At 48.7% G+C, this 25,064-nt stretch overlaps 1 protein-coding gene across 2 annotated transcripts in view; it reads right to left on the bottom strand.

Moving 5' to 3' along the window:
- SLC24A4 (solute carrier family 24 member 4) overlaps positions 1-25,064 on the bottom strand; it is a 137,781-nt gene that overhangs the window by 42,673 nt on the left and 70,044 nt on the right. For both annotated transcript variants that reach the window (XM_069465234.1, XM_069465235.1), the window contains exons 3-7: positions 9,053-9,129; positions 4,802-4,876; positions 2,130-2,214; positions 1,538-1,641; positions 760-834 (exon numbers count right to left, since the gene is read on the bottom strand). In XM_069465234.1, coding sequence (XP_069321335.1) covers positions 760-834; positions 1,538-1,641; positions 2,130-2,214; positions 4,802-4,876; positions 9,053-9,129 — 416 coding nt within the window. The remainder of the gene's footprint in view (positions 1-759; positions 835-1,537; positions 1,642-2,129; positions 2,215-4,801; positions 4,877-9,052; positions 9,130-25,064) is intronic.

Genomic DNA, 25,064 nt, shown 5'->3' with positions numbered 1-25,064 from the left:
GTAACAGAGAATCAGTACAAGGGACATGACTGTCATATAAAGGTGGCCCTAGGTCTGGCTGAGAACTGTCACTCAAGGGCACATTCCACTCCTAGAGTCTAGGCATGACACACACCTGCCCCTGCATCCATCACCACTTTAAAGGTCTCTTGGATCAAAATGCTCCCCTGTGGATGACACGCTCCCTGGCAGTGTCTGTGTCACACGTGCTTCACTGCCACATGCCATGGTGTTGCCCTGGCCCTCGGGGCCCACAGGGGGACATCCTGCACTAATGGACCCTGGGGCCCCTGTTTTAGCCTCTGCCTTTTCTTCCTTTCCCCCTGCTTCTCCCTTGCTCCTAGCTGCTACCTGTGGCTGCCCCAAGCTGTCCCTCTCTGGCCCAGGGAGCAGTGGAACCAGAAATCCTGCTTTTTAAAACTGGGTCTGCCAAAGAGTCTCAGGCCTAAGCAGAGCCTCAGACGTGCGAAGTCCTTGAGCTCAACTGCACGGACCATATGACGTGCGCTTTGGCTTTTCCAAGGCCTTTTTGTCTTCAGAGTGGTCCCCGCATTTGCTCGATGACCAAGGCGCCAGGTGTGAGGTTCTCAGGAAAGGGAGTGGTGGGGGGAATGGGGGAGGGCAACTGTGACCACAATGTGACCACAGTTCGCTGGCTACAGTGCCAGGGACAGAGAAGGGCGGGGGTCTTGGGACTTGCAGGGCCCCGGCCGACCCGACACCTGGGGCGGGAGGGGCAACTCACCGCGGGCAACTCACCGCGATGAGCACGATGACAGACAGGGTGTAGTACACGGAGTCTCGGCACACGGGCCACCACGTCAGACGGACCACCTGCCAAGCAGAGCCCCGTCAGCTGCTAATGTTGCAGAGCTGCAGAGGTCACTGCAGCTGCCCAGGCCTCGCAGGTGCGGGGCAAACCCACGGAGCTCGTCCTAGCTCCAGACCAACCCTTGTCCTTTGTTATATTTGGCGAACAGAACGAAACCAAGTCATGTTCTCAAGATGGCAAAACTACCCCCTCCTCCTCCAAGGTCCCATTAGTGCATGTTTCCCGGAAGCCAGAGGGGCGGGCCCTCTCTACCTGATCTGGCACCTTCAGCTGTAACCAACTGCCTGCCCGCGAGCCCACTTCTCTGAGGTCAACTCCAACATTCCCCTGCGGCTCTGAGGATATCTAACGGGGTATCAACAAGCAGCCAGCTTCATGCTCCCTGCCGGGGGGACCAAAGCCAGGCCTCAGATATTTCCAGGATCCAGCTCAGGCTGGGGCTACAGGTGCTTCTCAACCAGCCGCTGCTGTGGAATGAACGTCTGCCCTCGCACCACAGGCTGCTGGGGGCGGAAGGAACGCAGGTGCCACTGTCACACAAGAGGAACCGGGCTGGGAGGGGCAAACTGACCCACCCAGAGCCACAGGGAGCTGCTGGCACCACCAAGGCTGGGTCCTGGGTGTCCCCACTGCTGCCTGACCTCTTGTCATAGTCATGACCGACACCTCAGGGCGCATGTCTGCCAGGCCGGGGGAACCACTGACCTGCCCAGCGAATAGTCCGCACACTCCGATTATGCACAGGATGTTGAACACGGCGGAGCCCACGATGGTGCCCACCCCGACGTCTCCGTGGGTGATGAACACGCCTGGAAGGGAAAGGCACAAAGCCTGGCCTCAGCGTCCCCCAACGCACGGAAGCAAGCTGTTTGTTTTTTACTATCAAACAGCAAAACCAGGGACATGGAAATGCCCTCAGAGATCAGCTACTCCGATCCTCCTATTTTTGGGGAATGGCTTTATTGAGATATGATTCACATGCTATAAAATTCACCCATATAAAGTATACAATTCAGCAGTTTCAGTATGTTCACAGAATTGCACAGCCCAAACCACAATCTAATTTTAGGACATTTTCACCACCCCCAAGAGAAATCACATACCCTGCTTAGCACCCCGCTCCAGCCCACACCCCAAGAAGCCACCAATCTACTCTCTCTCTCTCTCTCTCTCTGCCCAACTGCCCATTTTACAGATGAGAAAACTGAGGCTCTGAGCTGACAAACACCCCCACTGCACTGACACCAAACCCGAGCTCTCTCTAGATCTCGAGTCTCCGGCCGTGGGGATTTCTCACCAATCACAGAGGTGAACAGCTCTGGCGTTGAGCTCCCCGCAGCCATGAAGGTGGCCCCAGCCACGTCTTCGCTCAGATGGAGTTTCTGAAACAAGTGACCACGGACCCTCAGGATGTGATGCGAGGGCAGAGGACACGGTAAGTGGACGCTCTGGCAGCCACAGCCCAGCTCCTCTGCCGGCAGCCTCACCCTGGGCCCTGAGCACCCGCCCTCCGCCAGCCTTCAGCTCAGAACCCCTCTTCCCCTTCCCCCACCAGCCTACTTTCTGTTCATCCTCCGAGCCCGACTAAATAACGTCTCCTTGGTGAAGCCTTTCTGTCCACCCAGGGCCAGCCACTGCCCCTGGACGCGCAATGTGCTGTATCTTCCGTGGCTGAAACACGAGTCACACGGGAGGGTTTGCGGGCCACGTGCCTGCCTTCCCCACTGGGAGGTGCGGGTAGTGGCTACTCTTTTTCATCTTTGGATCCCCTGAGTCTAGAACAGGGTCTGGCACACGATGGCACTCCACAGGAGCACCCCAGTCCGGTGACTGTCCCCTCCCATGCAGGTTTTGGGTACAGGCCTCTGTGAGAACATCAGGGCTGTGGGACCTGGAGGCCCTGACACACAGCTGGGGCTCGCATTCCGGAAGGCCTTCTCCATGCAGCCCCACATGCGGCGGCTCACGGAAACCCAGAGGGCCTGTGCCCAGGGTTGAGCACGGGACGGGGTTGGAAACTTCCGGTCAAGGCCCGCTCTGCTTGGCGAAGCCATGTTCTGGCCATGGAGGCCTGGCCCATCCTCTGATCTGAAACATGGTGCTGGGAGCTCTGGGTGCTTGGAGAAACCAAGGAGATTCAGGGTCCACTGAGTGCCAACTTGAAGTAGCTCCCCATGGCTCTCCAAAGGCCCCTCAGGGCAGGGCTTGGGCCTCTTGTGCTCCTACCTCCCAAGTACCCCTGGGCAGCCCTGGGCTCTGGAGCCCCTGAGGACCCTCTGGGCCAGCATAAACCTCCCCACTTATCAGCTGGTCACGGAGTGGTCCTCAGAAGGGACAGAGCTCTGGGTTGGGCACAGCACTGATCCCCAAGGCAGAGAACTGGCCACCTTAACCCTGCCAATGTGCAAGGTGCCACAGAAGAGGCTCTGCCACCAAAGCGTCTCCAAAAACTTTCAGCAGAAGCCAGACTGTGCTACTTCCTGCCTTTGCCTGGGCTGATCCTTCTGCCTAGAACGCCCTTCCCCTCCTGCTCTGCTTGCGAAATGCCTCCCACTTCCAAAGCCTGGACCAAATGCCTTCCTGGGCCTCTCCCCAACAGAGATGCTTCTCCTGCCCTTTGGCTCCTCGGATGTTTGATGTCTCTCACTGACCCCTCACTCAGTCTTACCTACGGGGCTGGGACCATCACCCTTGCTCCCCTTCGTATCCTCAGGGACACAGGTAACTCCACGGGGTACTGGTACCCCCACCATGTACGGTGCTGTGCCGCAGTCACCCACCTTCCACGGGCTTCCGTCAACCCCAGAGGGGCAGGGGGCCCAACCCCACTGCTGTGGCCTCCCTGAGCTCTCAGCCCAGTGGGCGCCTGGGTGTGTCTTCAGCAAGGGTCAGCTGACTGCATTCTCCCTGAGGGCCACCTCCAGAAGGCAGAGACAGCAACAGACCACTTGAGGTCAGCGCCGCCCCCCAGCACACCACTCCATGGGGGCCGAAGGTGGAACCTCCTGCTCTAACACCACAGCGATTGTTCTCCTCCTCTGTGCCTCACACTCTTCCTCTGGCTCCATCCTCTCGCTATGAGCGTCTGGATGGAGTGAGCACATGGCTCGATGGTGGGGGAGGGGGTGATGAGGGAGCAGGCTGGGGCAAGGAGGGGAAGGCCTTGGCACACTTTTGCCAGCTCACTGTTTCGGGGAACCCAGGCCCAGAGCAGCCAGTCCCTTCCCTGCAGTGACACTAAGCCCCCCAAGCTGTGCCCAGCAGCAGGCAAAGTCATGGGGAAGCAGCTGCCCCTAACAACCTACGTTCCCAGCTGCAAATGTCACCATGGTGACATGGCCTCAAACAGCTGGGATTTTCACAGGGACAAAGGGTGACAAAGCCCGAGCACTCTGTACCCAGCAGGTGCTGCAAACAATGGTCATTTTCTTTCCTGGACCAGAAGCCAAGAGGAAGGCAAAGTAAAGAAACAGACTAACTAGAGCCTCATATATGGGGAGAAATAAGGCCAGACAGTAAAAGATCAACAAAATGATTAAGAGGAGAAAGTGTCGGCCTGTTAGGACAGAGGGAATTCCCTGCCACTGCCACGCGTCCTCCCAGGGGCAGCGTGCAGATCCCCACCCGTTACCTGCCGCCCACACTGGTTATGGGACGCGTGCACCACAGCCCGTGACCTGCCCAGGCTCGCCACGCCAAGGCCTGCCGTGGGTCCAGCCGTCCGGGTAACAATTTCACGCTGGGGGCGTTTTCTCCTGCCGAGCTCTGGGAGAGGACGCCATCCACCAGTCTAGTCTGGGGGCTCCCGAGGGAGGCTTCGCCGTGGGGCAGACACCAAGTGCTGGGTGTGACAGTTTTTACCACAGTGTGCTCCCCACTCCTGGGCCTGTCATTTACATGCCACGTGTCCTCAACCACCCCCAAACCTCCCAAGGCTTCACCGGGGCACCCTCAGTCCCTGCCACATACCTCGCAGATCTTCTCTAGAGAAGGAACGAAGAAGTCGTCGCACACTATGGCCAAGGCGTAGAACATGTACAGAGCCTGCGAGGGAAGCAGACAGACGGGTCAGGCGGGGCACCTGCCCAGGATCCACCCCCGCCCAGACCAGGCCGCCAGGGCACAGGCCGGGGGGACAGAGCGGCACAGAGGAAAACTCCAGCACCCTAGAGACTTTCTCCCTCAATCCTCTCATTGGCAAATGGGGAAACTGAGGCCCAGAGAGGAGAAATAACACGCTACACAGCAGAGGGGACTGAAACTCAGGCCACATGAGCTTGTGCTCCTTCCTGCCTTTGTGATCTTGTGATATATTAATACATATTTGTTCTCTACCCTTAACTGCCATCACGCGGCTCCTGGAACCCTCAGAATCTCAGGAGTAACAGGAGTGTCCTCTGCATGCTAATGAGCTGACTGGTGGCGGGGGCCTCTAGATAGCTTGGCATGTGGGCTGGTCACTAAAAGACCAAGGCCCGATCAGAGGGACTTTCAGCCCCACCCTCCAACCTCCAGGAAGGAGCCGAAAGTCGGGTTGGTCACCAACGACCGATGATGTAATCGATCATGCTTAGGTAACGAAGCTTCCATTAAAAACTCCAAGGACAAGGCTTGGAGAGCTCTGGACAACTGAACAGGGGGAGGCTCCGGGGGGTGGTGTCGTGAGAACCCTGCACCCCGTCCCCCCAACTCTCGCTCTGCACCTCTCCCATCTGCCTGTTCATCTGTATCCTTGGTAATAACCTTTATGATAAACAGGTAAATGGAAGCGTTTCCCTGAGTTCTGCGAGCTGCTCTAGCAAACTAATCGAACCTGAGAAGCTGGTCGTGGGAGCTCTGATTTAGCGCCGGCTGGTGAGAAGCAAAGGCCACAAGCCGGGGCTCACAGTGGTGTCTGAAGTGGGGACAGTCTCGTGGGACTGAGCCCTCAGCGCGTGGGAGCTGACACTGTCTGCAGGTAGGGAGTGTCAGGATGGAATTGAACTAGGGGACACCAAGCTGGTGTCCACTGAACTGCTTGGTGTGGGGGAGGGAACCCACACACATTTTGGTGACCAGAGGTGAAGCAGAATGTGGCTTGACAACATCTCTTCTTAAAGCAGCATCTCTTTGCTAGCACCGAGTCTGCCCTCAAAAGGCAAGATCTAACCCTAACGGCTAAGAAGAAGAGCATTTAGAATCACCATTTTAAGAATTTACAATAATAATTATTCTAATTTGCCCCCTTTAATTTTAGGGGAGGCACAATTTCCTTGATACCAACTGCCCACCGCCTGCCAAAACCAACGGCAACTTGAGATGCGGCATTTCCTGGGCTGTGACTTCACGCCTGCACACGGGACGGTATGTGGGCCGTTTACATGGGGAGGGTCACGGAATAGAGTCCAGACCCTAATGCTGTTCTGGGACTTATCTGCCACATGACTTTGCATAAGTCACATCTCCAGGTTTCGGTTTCTTCATCTGTTTGATGATGAAGTAAGAACAGATCAGTAGTTTTAAACGGTTTCGTATCTGGAGCCTCTCCCGGCGCCTCCATCTATTCAGCTGCCCGGCAGACTTCACCGAGCTCACCCTGCGTGCCAGGTGCTGCTCCAGGAATCAGGGGTACATGGTGAGGACGCCAGGAAAACCTCTGCCTCCCATGACTTACCTTAGTAGCGGACAAAGAAACAGTCAAATAAAGTCTCTAGAACTCCTAGGAAACCGCAGGCACAAAGGCCCTGAGGCAGGAGTGTGCTCGATGCATCTGAGCAACAGCAGGTGGAAGAAGCAGGTGAGGTGGGGGTGGACAGTGGAGACCGAGAGACTGGAGGGAGAGGACCAAGACCCAGGGAAAGGAGAAGGGTTTTACTCTAAGCTCTGGGGGAAACCTTTCTGTCTGCAAAGAAAATGTGACATGGATGTCTTGTTCACAAATGAGAAAGGCCTGGCTGCTTCAGCCACATCAGTGTGACAACCTCACATTCAATTAACTGTGATTAAATAAAGTGGAAGATACATTAGTTGTGGCCAAGGCATCTGAGGCAGGTGTCTGCTGGAGTCCGGGAGTGACTGTCCCAGTGGCCGACCCATCATATTTGGGGTGAAGCACAAAGGAACAAACACCAGGGCAGTGGGTAAACGGGAGAGAGCAGGTGGGAGAGCCCCTGCTACAGGGCCCAGGGTTCTAACTCGAATTTGCACTCATCGCAATCCCCTCCGGAGTGACCTCCTGTGGGCCAAAGGGCCACTCTCTCCTCTGACTCCCTGAGAAACACTGGCGAGAAAGGAGGGGCCCAGAAGATGCCCTGATTTCCATCTCCTGGGCCAGGGAGCACTGCAGACAAAACAGGCTCCTAAGCTAGGGTCCTTTCGTGCTCTAAAGAAGAGGTCAGCAAACTTTGATATAAAGGCTCAGACAGTAACATTTTAGGCTTTGCAGGCCAAACGGTCTCTTTCACAGCTACTCTACTGATGCAGAACAAAAGCAGCTGTAGAATGGGTGTGGCCTGAGTGCCAATAAATATTTATAAAAACAGGTGGAGAGCTGGGTTTGGCCCTCCAGCCACAGTTGGTAACCCCTGCTCTGAAAGGTTCCTGTGAAATTCCTGAGGTGTGCTCAGTGCAGCAAAAAGACGGCTTTGTCTCAGCTATGCCAAGACTTTCCCAAGGCAGGACCACAGGAACATCAGCCAAATCCACACTCCCTAGTGAAAGAGGAGGCAGTGCAAAGCCAGAGAAGCTAGAAAGATAATGACTCTATCATAGAAATAATAAGTAGGCTTGTCATTCAAAATTTGCCTACAGCTCTTATTCTAGTCTTCATTTTCATTAATGGTTTATCCTGTTAATTAAAACTTCACCCATTCATTATTCTCTAGTTGTTACTATCTATGTGGGAATCCCAGATTTCACTTTCTTAATTATCGCCTGCAAAGACGAATGCTTGGTTGGGTATAAACACACAAGCAGATGGTGCTGGGTGGTCGGGAGGCTGATCAGGAGGAGAATTTGCAGTGCTTGATCCAAAGTAGGGAAGCAAACTTGGACCACCTTTGGTTCCCCATACCAGACAACGGAGTCAGCAAACTTTTTCTGTAAAGGGCCAGATAGCAAATATTTTTGGCTTTGTGGGCCATGGAGTCTCTGACGCAACTGCTCAGCTCTGCCACTGAAGCACAAAAGCAGCCACAGGTAATATAAAAAGGAATGGGAGTGGCTATGTTCCAATAAAACTTTATTTACAAAAACAAGCGGTGGGTCAGACTTGCCTGGGGCTGTGGTTTGCCTGACTCCATCACAGACGTGGGATCTGTGATTTAGGTTTGAACCCATCATTCCTTTTTGAGTTACTACTTGAACTCCACCATTAGTCATCAAGGTCTATCTGCATATAGAGGGACATTTGACAAGAGGAACACCGAAGTCTTAAACTATAGATGTTCCTTGACTTATGATGGAGTTAGGTCTCAATAAACCCACCATCCAGATGAAAATATCCTAAGTTAAAAATGCATTTAATACCCCTAACCTACTGAACAGGACAGCTTAGCCTAGCCTACCTTAAACATATTCAGAACACTTACATCAGCCTACAGTTGGGAAAATCATCTGGCAACACAGTCTGCCGTAGGGTATCGATTGTCTACTCTCGTGATGGCAGGGTTGAGCGGGAGCCGCGGCTCGCCGCCCCTGCCAGCTCGGGAGAGGTATCTACTGCCTATCACTAGCCCGGGGAAAGATACAATTCAAAACTCAAAGTACAGTTTCTACTGCATGCATATCACTTTCACATCATCATAAGGTTGAAAAATTATAAGTCAAACGTCCTAAAGTCAGGGACCATCTGTATAGTTATGCAAAGGTGGTAAATTTTAGGGGTGGTCCAGGGAATTGTGACAGTAAGCACATATGAGGACAGATCGTGGACCATGCAACATCTGATGCACTTGACCCATGTTCACACATCATGCCACTTTATAAAAGCAGAAAATGTGGGACAGGAAAGACTCGCATTCTTATGTTGGCTCCAGGGCCGCCAGCCGTGTGACACTGGGCACGTCACCTAACAGATTTAAGACATTTTTCTTTGTGGGTAAAGCAGGTGCAGAATCTGCTCTCCTCACAGGGTTGTCACAAGGATGAAAAAAGATCTCAGACACCCTGTGGCTCTGCCTTGCTGTGCAGAGGCTTCACGTGCCACAAGTTTAGTGACATCACGCCGTGGGGACCACTTACACCAAGAATGTGCAGCAGGACGGCTCCGTGCTGTCGCTCCTTATTGGAGAACAGGTCCGTGGGGAACTCGTGAATTGCTGGAAGACAAGAGGAGATGGCAGACCATTAGTTACCTGTGGGTCTCCTGACAAAGCTCACGTGACATCTGGGAGTCCAGCAAGGAACTTCAGAGCCCACCTGACTGGGCGCTGGCCGGCGAGACGGCCAGCAATCTCTCAGTCCAGGGCAGACCAGTGCTCTCAGGAAAAAGTTGCTGGATGTTGGATTATCCACAGATATTCTAGCACCTTAGAGCTGATCATGTTTTAGATATGCCTTTGCTTTTAAAAACAGTATGAAAGGCTTCACACCTACCAGGATGGCTAAAACCCAAAAGACAGAAAATAGCAAGTGTTGGCAAGGGTATGGAGATATTGGAACCCTCATACATTGCTGTAGGAATGTAAAATGGTCCAGCCCTGGAACACAGTCTGGCAGTTCCTCAAAAGATGAAACAGAGTTATCATGTGACCAGCAATTCCACTCCCAAGTATATACGCCAGTGGAAAGAAAACATATGTCCCTACAAAAACGTGTACACGAATGTTCATAGCTATATTATTCATAACAGCCAAAAGGATGTGGCGACAATCCAGATCAAATGCTCAGGATTCGAGTACCATTCTGTACCCCTAGCAGCTCTGAGCAACTCACCTGCCTCAGGATCTTTATGGGGAAGACAGCGATAGTCCCTTCTCACCCCCTGCCCTGTTGGAGACGACCGGTGGATGAGCACTTCCATGAACAAATTGCAAACAGGAATGAATGCCATTTGTACAGACCCCCATTAAGACGCCCCCGGACCGATCCCCATCACACCGACTGGAAGCGTCTAGAAGGCAGGGACCCACAGCCTCCTGCTCGCCGTTGCATCCTCAGTGCCTAGGCAGGCCTGGTACACAGCAGGTTCTCAAGAGACCTTAGCAATCAAGTCAACAAACCAATGGTAAAATATTTACAAGAATATTAACAACAATCTGTATCATCTCCTCCCTTATCCTTACAAACCCGTCAGGTACCTGGAATGACACCTAGTTCACAGTGGGCACTTGATAAATGCTTGTTAAATAAACTTCCAGGACAGAAATCCCTTCTCTGTAAACATAATTTAGCCCTAGGCTCTGAAAATGACATTTCTTCTCTACAAGGAAACTTTTCTGATTTTTAAGATCAGATTTCCCCAGCAAGACACAGAAAACACCAGCTCCCTAGGTACCCAGAAACACTCCTACTTTGAAACAAGCAGCATTTAATGAAAAATAGATTCTTTCACTTCTCTCTCTCTCTGTAATCAAACTTCTTTAATAGAATTTTTGCTGTCGGCTCAAGGACATGGATCCGCTTCAAGGTTTGTCGGCTCCGAGATGGAGAATTATAAAGGGAGAGGCTCGACATTCCTGAGGCCAAGATCTTGTTTCCAGGAGAAACGCCGCTGTCTGGGATATCTCAGTGCAGATCAATAGACATCTCTGCCACGAAAATTTGAGACATTTCCTAATTCTTTAAACCAGTGTTTTGAGAGCTGGTGATTTGTCCAATCCTGGGAATTAGAATAACATCTTTGAAAATGTTTGAAAAATTAGAATCTTTGAAAATTAGAATAATATCACGCCATCTTTCTGCTGCTGAGGACATGTCACCCGGCCTCCAGCAGGGAGGGGATGTGGGTTATAAATGGCTTTGCCCTTGGTAGCAACAGACAACTACACTTTCAGGGTCATGCCTTGCTCCACACTCCCATGCGTATTCAAGAGGGCCACGGAGGAGAAGACAGTGAACGTCACGTGTGGCCATGATCTGCCAGCAGAGTCAGTGGGTAACTGCAGAGCTCCCAGCTGCCTGCGACCCACCATCCGGTACCATCCAAGTCTTCCCGGCACATCCTGAAGCCATGAGGCAGGCACTACAGCCATGAGTTAAAATCTGTTTTCGGATGAGGCTCAGAGAAGGATATGACCAGCTCAGGACACCCCGCCATATAAACCAGGACTCACAGTGGGACCCCGTGATCCTTGTCCGGGGTTAGGGGCAGCCTATAACACCAAGTTGTTCTGTTCAAGCGGAAATCACACTGCACTGCGGACTGGGGTCCCGGCTCAACTACCAATGAGCTTGTGTGACCCTGGCCATGTCATCTAACCTCTCTGGACCTCTGCCTCTCCAGTGGCCATCTGCTGCCAAAATGCAAGGTGACGAAACAGTTACCTTTACTGTGTGTGTCATGCTCTGTATGAATGTCAGAGGCTGCAAAAGCAGACAGATCCCACCCCACCCTCCCCACGTAGCGGCTGACAGCTGGGACCAGTCCACTCCCAGTCAGATCCTCTAGAAATTGGCATGGGGGGCAGGGGCACAGACCACGGAGCACCCTCAGCAGGAACTATGCCTGCCACCCTGGCCACCAACAGCCACAACTTGGAAGTGCACACGTCCTACACAGCTGCTCAGCACATCCTCTTTAGAAGCAGAGGGACTTAGGCTTCAGGAAGTGCTTTTGCCCCTTATGACCTGTGTGACCTTGGCAAGTTGCTTAACACCTCGGGGACTTTGCCCTCCCCTACGAATGCAGATCAGGAGAGAGGCTGTAAGGAGCCAGACGATGTACGCACAGCGCCAGCTTGGCCAGCTGCCCATCACTCCCAAGTGTCCTTAACTTACAGACTCATTCCTTGCTGCACATTCTGTCCCCACAGCTCCACAGGACACAGCCTTGGTGTGAGAAAGCAAAAGAGAAGACAAAACTGGCTTCACGGGGCCAGAGAGCAAGAGAACGAGACAGAGTAATAGATTAGACGGGCCATGTCGCAATCTGAATGCTGGAGCAATTTAATCCCAGGTTCCTGAGAAAACCTTCCTTCTCCTCCCACGGGCTTGCCGGGATCAGGAGCTACCGGGCCACGTTAGAGGGCGTGATGCTCGTGTGTCTGAGAGGGGCTGAGCCTGCCCTGTCTGCTCAAATCCCCAGGGCGGAGGGAGGGATCAGCAGGGCACACACACGGCTTTCGAGGTCATGCCTAAGCCTTTAAGCCGCAGAAATCCGGAGGTGGTGGGTGCAGGGAAGGGGGAGATGTAGCTGCAGGTGGAGCCGAGCTCAGGGAACAGGGATGATCCCAGCACCCAGTACGCCTGGTGGTGGGGAGGGATGTCACAGAGGGATGTCAGGAGGGATGTCAGGAGGGAAGGCAGGAGCTCGCCACTCCCTTTTAAGATTCTTGCCTTTAGACCTCGGTGTCCAGAAGTGGCTTCTCCATCCCTCTTGGTCCTGGGCATGCCCAGGCATTCTTACACCTCAGGTCTCTGCCTCCCTCCCAGGCACCCATCCTCAACTGTGTGCAGGGCCCAGGGGAGCTGGGAGGAGGGTCCTTCCTGAACATTGGAGGGGAAACTCCAAGGACCTTGGGGACAAAAGCACCTCCAAGCCCCCCAGCAGCCTACAAACCGCCATTTGGAGGCCCCAAGGCACACTTGAGCTTTTTTGTTTATACATAAACAGCTACTTGTGTGATACTCTACATTAGCATTGCCCCTTCAAGGCTCTATGCTTTTGCCAACATGGCTGCTAGTTCTCAAGATGTATGAATTTATCCAAAAAGTATTTACAGAACACCCACGATAGATGCTGGACTCTCTCTCTGGGAACTGCCAGATGAGACTAACGTATCCTGAGACTTCCTCAAGCATAGCAGCTCTTCACCTTGGAGCGTGATCTGACTTTCAGAGAAGGCCAAGGTTATTCAGAAAGCGGCAGGTTATCAAGGTGGAAAATACCCTGATGCTAAAAGAATACAAGTCGATGCACATCTCTTGAGCATCTGCTATGCGCTGGGCACTAGGCTAGGTGCTGAGCCTTGTGGATGTGCCTGGCCTGGTGCAGACAGGCGAGTAAACAAATGATCGAGAGATGGTGAGAAGAACCAAAGCTGGGAGCCCAGAAAACACCAGGCTCCTTTTATCTGAGCATTTTACCCACAGCAGGTGCACATCTCAGCACTACGGTCTCTGTCATCCAAGGAGCAGGCCTTGTGTCCCTGGAAGCTCTAAGGGCCATGCCAAGAAGCCATGCTCTTGAAATGTACATTGCATTCTGTAGGCCAGTTCTGCCTTTGGCCCACAACCACCCATGCGGAGGTCTAAATCCTCATTCCATGGATCCAGGCGAAACCTGTCACTCATCTTCCTTTATCTTGGAATATTTAATAAAACTGACCACTTCCTATTTATGTATGAATAAATGGATTGATCGTACATATAGTTAAATTCATTCTTTATGGTTTGCCGTTCTATAGGTTTTGAGAAATGCATACCATCACATCCCTGAGACAGAACAGTTTCTCTACCCTCAAAATTCCCTTGTGCTGCCTTTTTATAGCCAACCGCTCCCTGTACCCCCAAACCCCTGGTTATTTAAGCTACCCACTCTACAGTATTTTGTTACAGCAGCCCGAATGGACTAAAACAAGTGGAAAATGTAATGATCAAATCCAAAAACACCCTGTACAGGAATGAGGAAGTGGATGAGCCTCTCAATACTTAGGTCTCTATGACCTTGGTTGCTAGTGGTAACAGTAGCAGGAAGAACATGCTGCCTCTTTCCTGCCCTATGAATCCCTTCGGTTGGCAGAACCTACATCACATTCAGAACCCTAGCTGCAAGGGAGCCGGGGCTCCTCAGGACAGGAAGTAGGGCTGGAACATACGACCCTGCAGTGCACAGCCTGAACACCCGTGTCGTCCCATGGCATTCATGGAAGTAGTTGTTCTGGAAATGCCCATTGAGGGAATGGGCATCTGATCTTCAATGTCCCTTCTGACACAAACTCAGGAGCTGCCAATGTGAGCTCTGCCCAGAAGGACCTCCAGGAGACAGTCCAGCTGGCCCTGCTTTCTCAGACACACTCTTCCCAAACTGCTTCTTTGCTGCACAACCATCCTTACCAGACAGAAAGTTTTTGATAGAGATGTGCTTTCTGTGAGATGCTCATCTTTCTTAAGCCTTTCAATTAGTTGATTCTCTTTAGGGAATGTAAACTGTGAATTGAATTTTTTCTTTAAAGGAAAAAAAAAAAAACCTGCCTCAAAACATGCCAGTCTCTCTTTGCTTTCTACCCTCGTTAAAAATAACCCCACCTTCTAAGCCCTGACGTTTATTCTGAAAAACTATGAGAACTAGACTGGAAGGCTGGGGAGTCATTTAAATAGCTTCAGATTTCTATCATTTCAACTTATATAAGGTATGTGTTTTAGAAACCACCCAAGTGCCAGAAACCAAAAGCAAAAAATTGTGATTTTTCTCCCAATCGTATGGTTTAAAATAACTCTGCTAAGAATTTTATGCCTTTCATGGGCAACAGTTAGAATGTCTAGGTTTTTATACCATCCCCCTCACGTCCCAAACGGGAGTAAAAATAATTAGATTAAATCATTGGTTTAAACAACATGAAAAGGAGTTAAAATCCTACTTTCTTTCAGTAGATTCCAAAAGAGATTAAGTACCACAAAAAGTAAAAACACGACTGGAAGCCTCGGCAATAGGATTGCTCTTTCCAGGAGCAACCACCACGGAATTTTACAGCTGGACGAGGCCCCAGATACTATATGGCTCAGCTATTCTCCACCCAGGAGGGGACTGGGCTTGTTAATGTCACAGGGGCAATGGCTTCTAAGCCATCACCGCCACCCCCTCCTCTCCCCCTGCCCAGACGCTGGACATCCTTGTCCTGCCCTGCCAAGAACCACTTAATCTCCCAGTTTAAAGAGCACACACAAGTCCAGAGAGGTCAAGTGCTTTACTTGGCATCACAGCTAGTTAGCAACAGAGTGCCAAGAGCCTGAATATACAAGCAGGCCATGCCCAGTGCGTACAGGACAGCAGGACTCTGACCCCCACCTCTACAGCAGCTATCCCGGGACATGAGACCACAGCCTCTGCAGCAACTGGCCCAGAACGGTCAGGGTTTGGACAAGGACGGCCAACGTTTGCTATTGTTTTCTCTGGCTTCCAGCTCAAGGCCAACCAGAGAAGGCTAAAATGGCTCCCTGTAGTGAGTTGAATAATGTCTCTTCAAAAATTCACATCTACCAGGAACCTTAGAACGTGACCTTATTTGGAAATAAGGTGTATTAGTCAGCTTGGGCTGCTAAAACAAAATACCACAGACTGCATACAACAGATATTTATTTTCTCACTGTTCTAGAGGCTGGCAGGGTTGGTTTCTGGTGAGGCCCCTCTTCCTAGCTTGCAGACAGCTGCCTTCTCACTGTATCCTCAGTGCATACACTCCTTCCTCTTTTTTTTTTTTTTTTTTTTGAGACAAGGTCTCAATCTGTTGCCCAGGCTGGAATACAGTGGTGTCACTATAGCTTACTGCAACCTCAAACTCCTGGGCTCAAGCAATCCTCCTGCCTCAGCCTCCTGAGTAGCTGGGACTACAGGCATGCGCCACCATGCCCAGCTAATTTTTTAGTTTTTGTAGAGACAGGTCTTGCTCTTGCTCAGGCTGGTCTCGAACTCTTGGCCTCCCAAAGTACTAGGATTACAGGCTTGAGCCACCCACCTGGCCTCTTCCTCTTCTTATAAAGACTCCAATTCTATTTGATTAGGGCCCACCTCTTATGACCTCCTTTAACTTTAATTACCTCCCTAGAGGTGCTATCTCCATATACCTTCACATTGCATGCATTTGTGGAGACAGAATTCAGTCTATAATATAAGGTCTTTGCAGATGTGATTAGTTCAATTGAAATGGGGTCATACTGGATTAGGGTGGTCCCTGAATCCAAGCACCGGTGTCCTTATAAGAAAAGGAGAGAATACACAGAGACACAGAGAACCAGACCATGGGACGACAAAGGCAGAGACTGGAGTGATGCGTCTACAAGCCAAAGAACGCCAAGGACGGCCAGCAGCCCCCAGAAGCGAGGAGAGAGGCATGGAACAGATTTTCCTTAGAGCCTCCAAGAGGAACCAACCCTGGTGATACCTTAAGTTCAGACTTGTGGCCTCCTGAACTGTGAGGAACAACTTTCTGTTGTTTAAATCACCCAGTTTGTAGTCCTCTGTTAGGAAACCAATACGTGCCCCAAACCCATGACACATAACGCCCTGCTTCATTAGCCCTTGTGACCTCTAGCCTCCTCATGCCAACAACCTCCAATCCGGGAACACCCGGAGCCTTCTCCTTTTTCCCTACTGTGAAGCTTCCCCACTCCCTTGCCTGACATTGAGTCTCTGCCAATGCAAGTGGTGTAGATGGCTCCCTTGCTATGGTAAACTCTGGATAAGTATCTTGGACTTGCTTTCATTTGGGTGGTCTTTGTGTCCATGTGTCTTCTCCTGCACTAGGTGAAGCATTCTCAGAGTGCTGTGGTGACAATTTGTCCCCATTATTGCCACCACCTCTACTAGTCAGTACCCCACTAGAACACTGGACAAGGCGCTCAATATCTAAAAAAAAATTAGTAACCTCGATTCCTGCCCACTGCACAAGCACCACCAACCTCTGAGCCAGTCCCCGGTGGGCAACATACAGTCCTACTGAGTTTATAGAAAGGACACAAATCATTAAGGCAAACCATTTCTATTTGGAAAAATAGGTGCAATTTTTTTTTTACCATGATATAATGTTCTACATATAAAACACAAATAGTAAATACATTATCCAAAGCTTACTACATGCCAAGCACTCTACAGACTTTATACACAGTATTTTACTTAATCCCCACAAAACCTCTGAAATACTACCATCAGCCCCATTTCACAGATGGGCTAACTAGGGCACAGAAAGGTTAAGTAACTTGCCCAAGATCACACAGCCTATAAATGGCGGAGCCAAGACTGAAATCTGGGTAATCCAGCTTCTCAATGGCACTTGAGTGTACATAAAAAGCCAGAAAATGTTTCTTCTCTTTGACATAAGAATTCTTCATTTGGACTTTGTTCTAAGGGTATCATTCAAAATATGGGGGACAAAACCACATGAGTGAAGATGCTTGTTAAGTAAGACACTGGAAGCCACTAACTGTCCGGGAATAGGATAATGGCTAAATAGTTGTGATACTTTCCTCTAGTCCTTCCACAAATACTCACTCTGCCTACACCAGGTCCCAGCACTGGGCTGGATTCTGGGACACATCTGTGAACAAGGCAGGCAAAAGCTGCCGCCCTCATGGGGCATTTTAGATGGATACTGTCTAGAAGGATAATTAAAGACACTGGATGTGGGAAAATGTTTATCATACATGAAAGCAGCAATGCCCAAAGTCACCTGCGGTTTGTCTGCAGCTACGAACAAGTAAGCAAACGCGCAGTGGAAGGAGACGCACCAGAACCAGCAGCGGCCACAGCAAGGTGGGGTTCTAATCGGCTTCACCCTCCACGGCCCCCTTGCCAAATGCTTTACGGTAAAAATGTTTAAGTCAATTCACTATGATGTATCAAAAAAGAATGAAGTTTAAAAACACAGCACACGAAAGAATCCAGCACGGAAGAGTACAAATGGTATGGTCCCATTTCCGCAATATCCGAGCACAGTCAAAACTAAGGTCAGTGATGGAAATCAGAACCGCTGGGCGTGGGGGTGGGGCTGATCAGAAAAGGGCACGAGGAACTTCCTAGAGTGATGAAAATGTTCTAGATCTTGATTAGGCTGATAGTTACAGAGTCATATACATATGTGGAAACTCAAACAGTACACGTAAAACATGTGTATTTTATTGTATTTGGGTTATACTTTAATGCAGAGAAACCCACTGGTGTCCCACACTCTAGGAAAAGGAGGGCATATTACTACTGACAGGAGGTCACCACCGGCTTCCTTGCTGTGACACTGCCGAGGCAAGGACGAACTAGTAACAAGCCGGATTCAGCACACGGAAATGGCATGTGTCAGTCATTACCGAGCTTCTTCAGAGAAAACTTTAACCTCATCTTGATGAATTACATCTGCAAAGACCCTATTTCCAAAAAAGGTCACATTCACGGGTACCAGGGGTTAGGACTTCAACATATCTTTGAGGAAAAACAACTTGGCCCACAATAGCACCGTATTTGTTGACTTGATTAGCCCTTTGTTCATGAAATACAGGCACTGAACACCACTCCTGTACTAACGAGCTCTTAAGAACAATGTCATTGGGCCTTTTATATGCTCTGATTTCTCCAGGACAGTCTTAATTTACACCTGCTGTCTAGGAAAATTAATAGTATCCCCTTCTCTCTCAAGAGTGTTCCAGTTTGGATGATAAATTTCACGTTCAATCTACTCAGTAGGAATACAATGCCCAGGAGTAAAAATTATTAATAATACCAATTAGCTGGGAGAGGTCAAAGTAGCCCATGCTGACCTGTCAGGAAAGTCCTCCAATGTGGACACTGGGTACTTCCTCATCCTAGACAGCCCCAAGTTCAACACGGTGAGAGACTGGGGAGAGGTAGATGCTCCAGTGTGGTGCTTGCACTCGAGGCGCCTCTCCGCCCGAAGCTAAGGGAGGGTGGATGATTTGCCCAGAACGCCTGGTCCAGACTCCCCACTAACAGGGAAGGGGTCTTGGGGAAGGCTGGGACTACCCCTTCCCCCCTTCACCCCTGACGTGCTCCAGTTCCAAGGTCAAGGCCAAGCTGCAAGCTGGATGACGGGGTAAGTTTTCTTTGCCAACTAGGCTGGGCTGCAGCACCCAATCATTTAGCTGAACATAAATTTAGGTGTTGCTATGAAGGTGTTCCATGCATGTGCTTAACATCTACAATCAGATGACTAAGTAAAGGAGATTACCTTCGGGAACGAGGGTGTGAATTCAACTCCACTCCAATCAGCTGAAGGCCTTAAAGAGCAAAAACTGAGGTTTCCTGGAGAAGAAGAAATTCTGCCTCCAGACTGCAGCATCAGCTCTTGCCTTAGAATTTCCAACCTGCTGGCCTGCCCTACAGATTTTGCACTTGCCAGCTCCTGTAATTATGCGAATTCCTTAAAATAAATCCCTTTGTGGATACGTACAGCATATGTGTGTATATACGCCCCATGGGTTCTGCCTCTGCAGAACCCTGTGAGGTACACTGGACCATGAAAACTGGAATTGGAATGTGAAGAAGGAGAAATCGCACCTGCCCCCAGATGATGCAGAGCCAGGAGACCAGGCTGGCAGAGGGATAAGCACACAGAGCTCAAGGACGGACCTGACAGCTGTGGGCCAAGCCACCCCCGCTCAGCACTTAGCTCCGACCTGTCTCCCCACCCCTGTTCCAAGGCTTCCCTGCTTAGCAGCCTTTCTCTTTGGCACCATCCTGCCTCTCCTCCTAGACCTAATCCCTGCTGGTCCCCTGAGTAGCCTCAAAGCAAGAAGTCTCAGGCCAGGATTTAGCATGAACAGGGGCTGAGTTCATCAGTTCTATTTGGGAAGGCCACTGAGATCTGCCTGGAAAGGACAGAACAACGTCTCCTTTTGTAAAGTTGCTCGCACACAGCAGGCAGGTGCCCGCGGAGCACTGGCTGAGCAAATACAGACACGCGTCACTTAACAGAGATCCATCCTGAGAAACGTGTCCGTAGGCAATTTCATCATTGTGCGGACATCCTGGAGTGTGCTTACACCAGTCTAGATGACACAGTCTTCCGTACACCTGGGCTACATGGTATGGCCTAGGGCTCCTTGGCTACAAACCTGTCCAGCATGTTATTGTACCAAATTCTACAGACGCTTTAATACAATGGCAAGTATCTGTGTATCCAGACACAGACACATCTAAACATAGAAAAGGTACAATAAAAATATAGCATAAAAGATGAAAAATGGTATAGCTGCAGAGGGCATTGACTGTGAGTGGAGCTTGCAGGACTGGAAGTTGCTCTGGGTGAGTCAGTGAGTGAGTGGTGAGTGAATGTGAAGGCCTAGAACATCGCTGTATACTACTGGAGACTTTATAAACATTGCACACTTAGACTACACTAAATATATTAAAACATTTTCTTCAATAATTAAACTTACGTCACTGTGACCCAAACACACACATTAGCCTAGGCCTACACAGGGTCAGGATCATGAAGACGTCACCAGGCAATAAGGATTTTCCAGTTCTGTTATCACCTTATGAGATGACCACTGTACATGCGGCTGTCACTGACGGTAATGTTATTACACGGTGCGTGACTGTACACGGTCCTTGTAAATACTTACAGTTCTAATGAGACCATCTGGCCACCACAGTTCAACTAGCAAGATGGTGGGTAGAAGGGAAGAAACTTGATGGGGATTGCAATGAATCTGTAAATCGCTTTCGGTAGTATAGACATTTTAACAATATTGATTCTACCCACCCATGAGCACGATATGTTTTTCCATTTGTGTCATCTGCGATTTCTTTCCTCAGTGTTTCATAGTTCTCTTTGTAGAGATCTTTCACCTCCTTGGCTAAATATAGTCCTAGGTATTTTATTTTCCTTGTTTCTACTGTGAATGGTATTGAGTCTTTGATTTGACTCTCAGCTTGACTATTAATGGTATATAGGAATGCTACTGATTTGTGTACATTGATTTTGTAACCTGAGACTTTGCTGAGTTTATTTATCAATTCCAGGAGTCTCTTGGTGGAGTCTTTGGGGTTTTCTAGATATAAGATCCTATTGTCAGCAAAATGTGATAGTTTGATCTCCTCTTCCCTGATTTGGATACCCTTTCTTTCTCTTGCCTGATCGCTCTCGCTAGGACTTTTAGCAATATGTTGAACAGAAGTGGTGACAGAGGACACGCTTGGTCTTGTTCCAGTTCTTACTGGGAATGCTTTCAACTTTTCCCCATTCATTACAATGTTGGCTGTGGGTTTGTCATATATGGCTTTTATAATCTTGAGATATGGTCCTTGTATGCCTAGTTTATTGAGAATTTTTATCATGAAAAGGTGAATTTTGTTTAATGCTTTTTCTGCATATATCAAGATGATCATATGGTCTTTGGTTTTTGCTTCTGTTTATGTAGTGAATCACATTTATTGATTTATGTATGTTGAACCATCCTTGTATCCCTGGGATGAAGCCCACTTGGTCATGGTGGATTATTTTTTTGATATGCTATTGAATTCAGTTTGCTAGTATTTTTATTGAGGATTTTTGCATCTACAATCATAAGGGATATTAGTCTGTAGTTTTCGTTTTTTGTTGTGTCCTTTCCTGGATTTGGTATCAAGATGATACTGGCTTCGTAGAATGAGTTGGGGGAGGATTCCCTCCTTCTCAATGTTATGGAATAATTTCTGCAGTATGGGTACCAGCTCTTATGTGTAGGTCTGGTAAAATTCAGCCATGAATCCTGTTGGTCTAGGGAGTTTTTTGTTGGAAGATTTTTTATTACTGCTTCGATGTTGTTGCTCGTTATTGGTCTGTTCAAGAGTTTTATTTCTTCCTGATTGAGTTTTGGGAGATTTTGTGTTTCCAGGAATTTGTCCACTTCCTCTACATTTTCAAGTTCATGTGCACAGAGTTTTCACAGTCTTCACAGATGACATTTTGTATTTCTGTGGTATCAGTTGTAATAATCTCCTTTTTCATCTCTGATTGAGCTTATTTGGGTCCTTTTTCTTGTATTCCTGGTTAATCTAGCAAACGGTCTATCAATTTTGTTTACCTTTTCAGAGAACCAATTTACTGTTTCATTGATCCTTTGTAATTTTTTGTTTGTTTGTTTTCCATTTCATTTAGTTCTGCTCTGACCTTAGTTATTTCTTTTCTTATGCTGGCTTTGGGTTTGGTTTGCTCTTCCTTTTCTAGTTCCTTGAGATGTGTTATTAGATTGTTAATTTTTGATCTTTCTGGGTTTTTTTTATGTAGGCATTTAAGGCTAGGAATGTCATATTTCACAGATCTAGAAAAAATTATTCTATGCTTAGTTTGGAACCAGAAAACAGCTCAAATAGCCAAAGCAATCTTAAGCAAAAACACCAATCTGGAGGCATCACATTATCAGACTTCAAACTATAAGACAGGGGTATAGTACCCAAAACAGCACAGTATTGGCACAAAAATAGAGACATAGACTAATGGAACATACATAAAACCAACCACATACAGACAGCTGATCTTTGATAAAGCAGACAACAATATATACTGGGGGAAAGAAGCCCTATTCAATTAATTGTGCTGGGAAAACTGAATAGCACATGCAGAAGAATGAAATGGGATCCATCTCTCTCACCACTCACAAAAATTAATTCAGGATGGAGAAAAGACTTAAATGTAAGGCATGAAACCATAAGAATTCTAGAAGAAAATGTTGGAAAAACTCTTCTAGATATCTGCCTAGGCAAACAATTTATGAAGAAGACCCCAATGGCAATCACAGCAACAAAAAAATAAATAAATAAATAAATGGGACTTGATTAAATTAAAAAGCTTCTGCACAGCTAAGGAAATAATCAACAGAGCAAATAGACAACCAACAGAATGGGAGAAAATATTCGCAAGCTATACATCTGATAAAGGGCCAATAACCAGAATCTACAAAGAACTCAAGCAAATCAGCAAGGAAAAAACAGACTCCATTAAAAAGTGGTCAAAAGACATGAACAGAAGCTTTTCAAAAGAAGACAGATAAAAGACCAACAAATATGAAAAAAATGCTCAATGTCACTAATAATCAAGGAAATGCAAATCCACAATGAGATATCACCTTGCCCCAGTTAGAATGGCTTCTATTACAAAGTCCAAAAGCAATAGATGCTGGTGTGGATGCAGAGAGAAAGGAACACTTATGCACTGTTGGTGGGACTGCAAATTAGTACAACCTCTCTGGAAACCAGTATGGAGATTCCTCAAAGAACTAAAAGTAGACCTACCATTTGATCCAGCAATCCTACTACTGGGTAGTGACTCAAAGGAAAAGAAGTCATTTTATTAGAAAAAACACCTGCACTTGAATGTTTATTGCAGCACAATTCACAATTGCAAAGTTGTGGAAGTGACTATCAATTCATGAGTGGATTAACAAAATGTGGTATATGTATACCATGGAATACTACTCAGCCATGAATAAGGCTGAATTCGGGCCTTGTGCAACAATTTGGATGGAACTAGAGACCATTATCCTAAGTGAAGTATCTAAAGAATGGAAAAACAAACACCACATGTACTTGCTATTAAACCAGAACTAACCGATGAGCACACATGTGCACAGAATGAAGTAAAACTCAGTGGAAATCAAGCAGGGAGGAGATAGGAGGAGGGGATGGGAAAAAACCTACCTAATGGGTACAATGAACACTATCTGGGTGATGGGCACCCTTATAACTGTGACTCAAGCATTACAAAATCGATACAGCTAACCAAAAACATTTGTACCCCCATAATATTTTGAAATTTAAAAAATAAAAAGAAAGGAAGAAACCGGCAGGCTTAATGTATTTCCAGCTGTGTCTCACACACAGTATGTGCTTAACTAAATGTGGGGAATGACAGAAAGTTATAACTTGGACATATGACCCGTTTTCCCTAAAATCTCATAAGAACAAAAGTCTGCCTAATTCCTTCAGTGCTTATTCTCCTCCTTGGCGCTCTCAAAAACATTTCCACTGAAGAGTCACTAGGGTCTGAATCTTACTCTTGGCTTTCCTTCGTGAGCCTGCGGAAAATTACATAACTCCTTAGTTTCCGCAAAAGCACTGTGAGGTTTGAGGAGGTTCTTAGCTTGCTGTCGATAAGAGCCTCTCCAGAACCCCAGAGCAGAATGCGAGATGAGCCACTTTAGTCCACTGAACCTCCAACTTGTGGCCTTTTCCTCCCTTTAACATCTTTTCAGATGATTTCGCCCCCCTCCTTCAAAAACACCCACGAAACTGAGGTTGAAGACTCTGACAAGAGGCACTGGATTAAAAGCCTGGAAGGTCCTGGCCTCAGTTTCCCCACTGGCCTCCGTTCCCCCTCAGGAAGAGGACAGCATACGGTGACCAATAAGATGCCCTGATCACAACAGTTTCCTCTGCACTGAGTCCCCTCCGTGCAGAGCACGTGGCAGGAAAGAAGCTGATCGTCAAGACAGGAGACGTTTCTCTGCTTCCCAGCAGCCTGCCTCTCTCCTTCCCAACTTACCCGCCCAACCTGTGTGTTCTTACCAAGCACGCTGCACCTCGCGTCTAGTCTGAACGGTTGGAAATGCTGACACCACGGAAGACACTGGCCTCTCTCATCCCTCAACCTGCCGGCCCCGCACCTCCCCGCCTCCCCCACCCGACACACACACACACACACACACACACACACACACGTGAGCACTGTCCTTTCCCAGAGAGGAGGGTGGGCATTTCTCTACGTCTCCAGAGTTCCAGGCTTGGAATTTAAATCCACGCATATTTCACACTGCCACCTCCCAGCATTTATGAGCCTATTCTAGGCCACAGGACCAGAAGGGGTTCAAACTTCAGCGTTGAACACCGACTGCAGACAAGCCATCCTGGACTCTGGGACCAGAACACGGGATGTAATTGGCCCTGTTTCCAGAGAGAGGCTGGCAGAGGGATGTGCAGGCGGGAGATCTGACCTCCAATTCCAAAGCAGTCAGCTTGAGAAAACGACCAGGCAACGAAACGACCCTCAAGAAGCTCAATGGAACAGTACAGCTCCCGCCCTCCCTCGGGGGAGTTCTGAACAAGGCAGAGCCTCCACGGCAGCGTCAGCAAGGAGCGGTCACGAACACCTTCCAACAAGAGGGAAACCCTTACCTTTCTGTGCTGAGTCGGACACTGTCCTCCCACCTGCACGCGCACATGCAAAGGAAAGGTCATCGTACGAAGACGGTGATGCCCGAAACCGACAAAAACTCCAGAGCACACAGCGACCTCTACACGTGCAGAGAATGTTTTCCAATAGTATTCTGGGTCTAGGGCAGTGCTAAAGTGTGGTCTGTGAACAGTTTCTTTCTTTCTTTTTTTTTAATAATAGCTAATTTTAAAAAAATTATTTATTCTTTTTATTTTATAGAGTCAGGGTCTTGCTAT

This window comes from Eulemur rufifrons, chromosome 2, assembly GCF_041146395.1.
Source record: "Eulemur rufifrons isolate Redbay chromosome 2, OSU_ERuf_1, whole genome shotgun sequence".
Lineage (NCBI taxonomy): Eukaryota > Metazoa > Chordata > Mammalia > Primates > Lemuridae > Eulemur > Eulemur rufifrons.
This window is presented reverse-complemented; position numbering and strand designations above follow the sequence as displayed.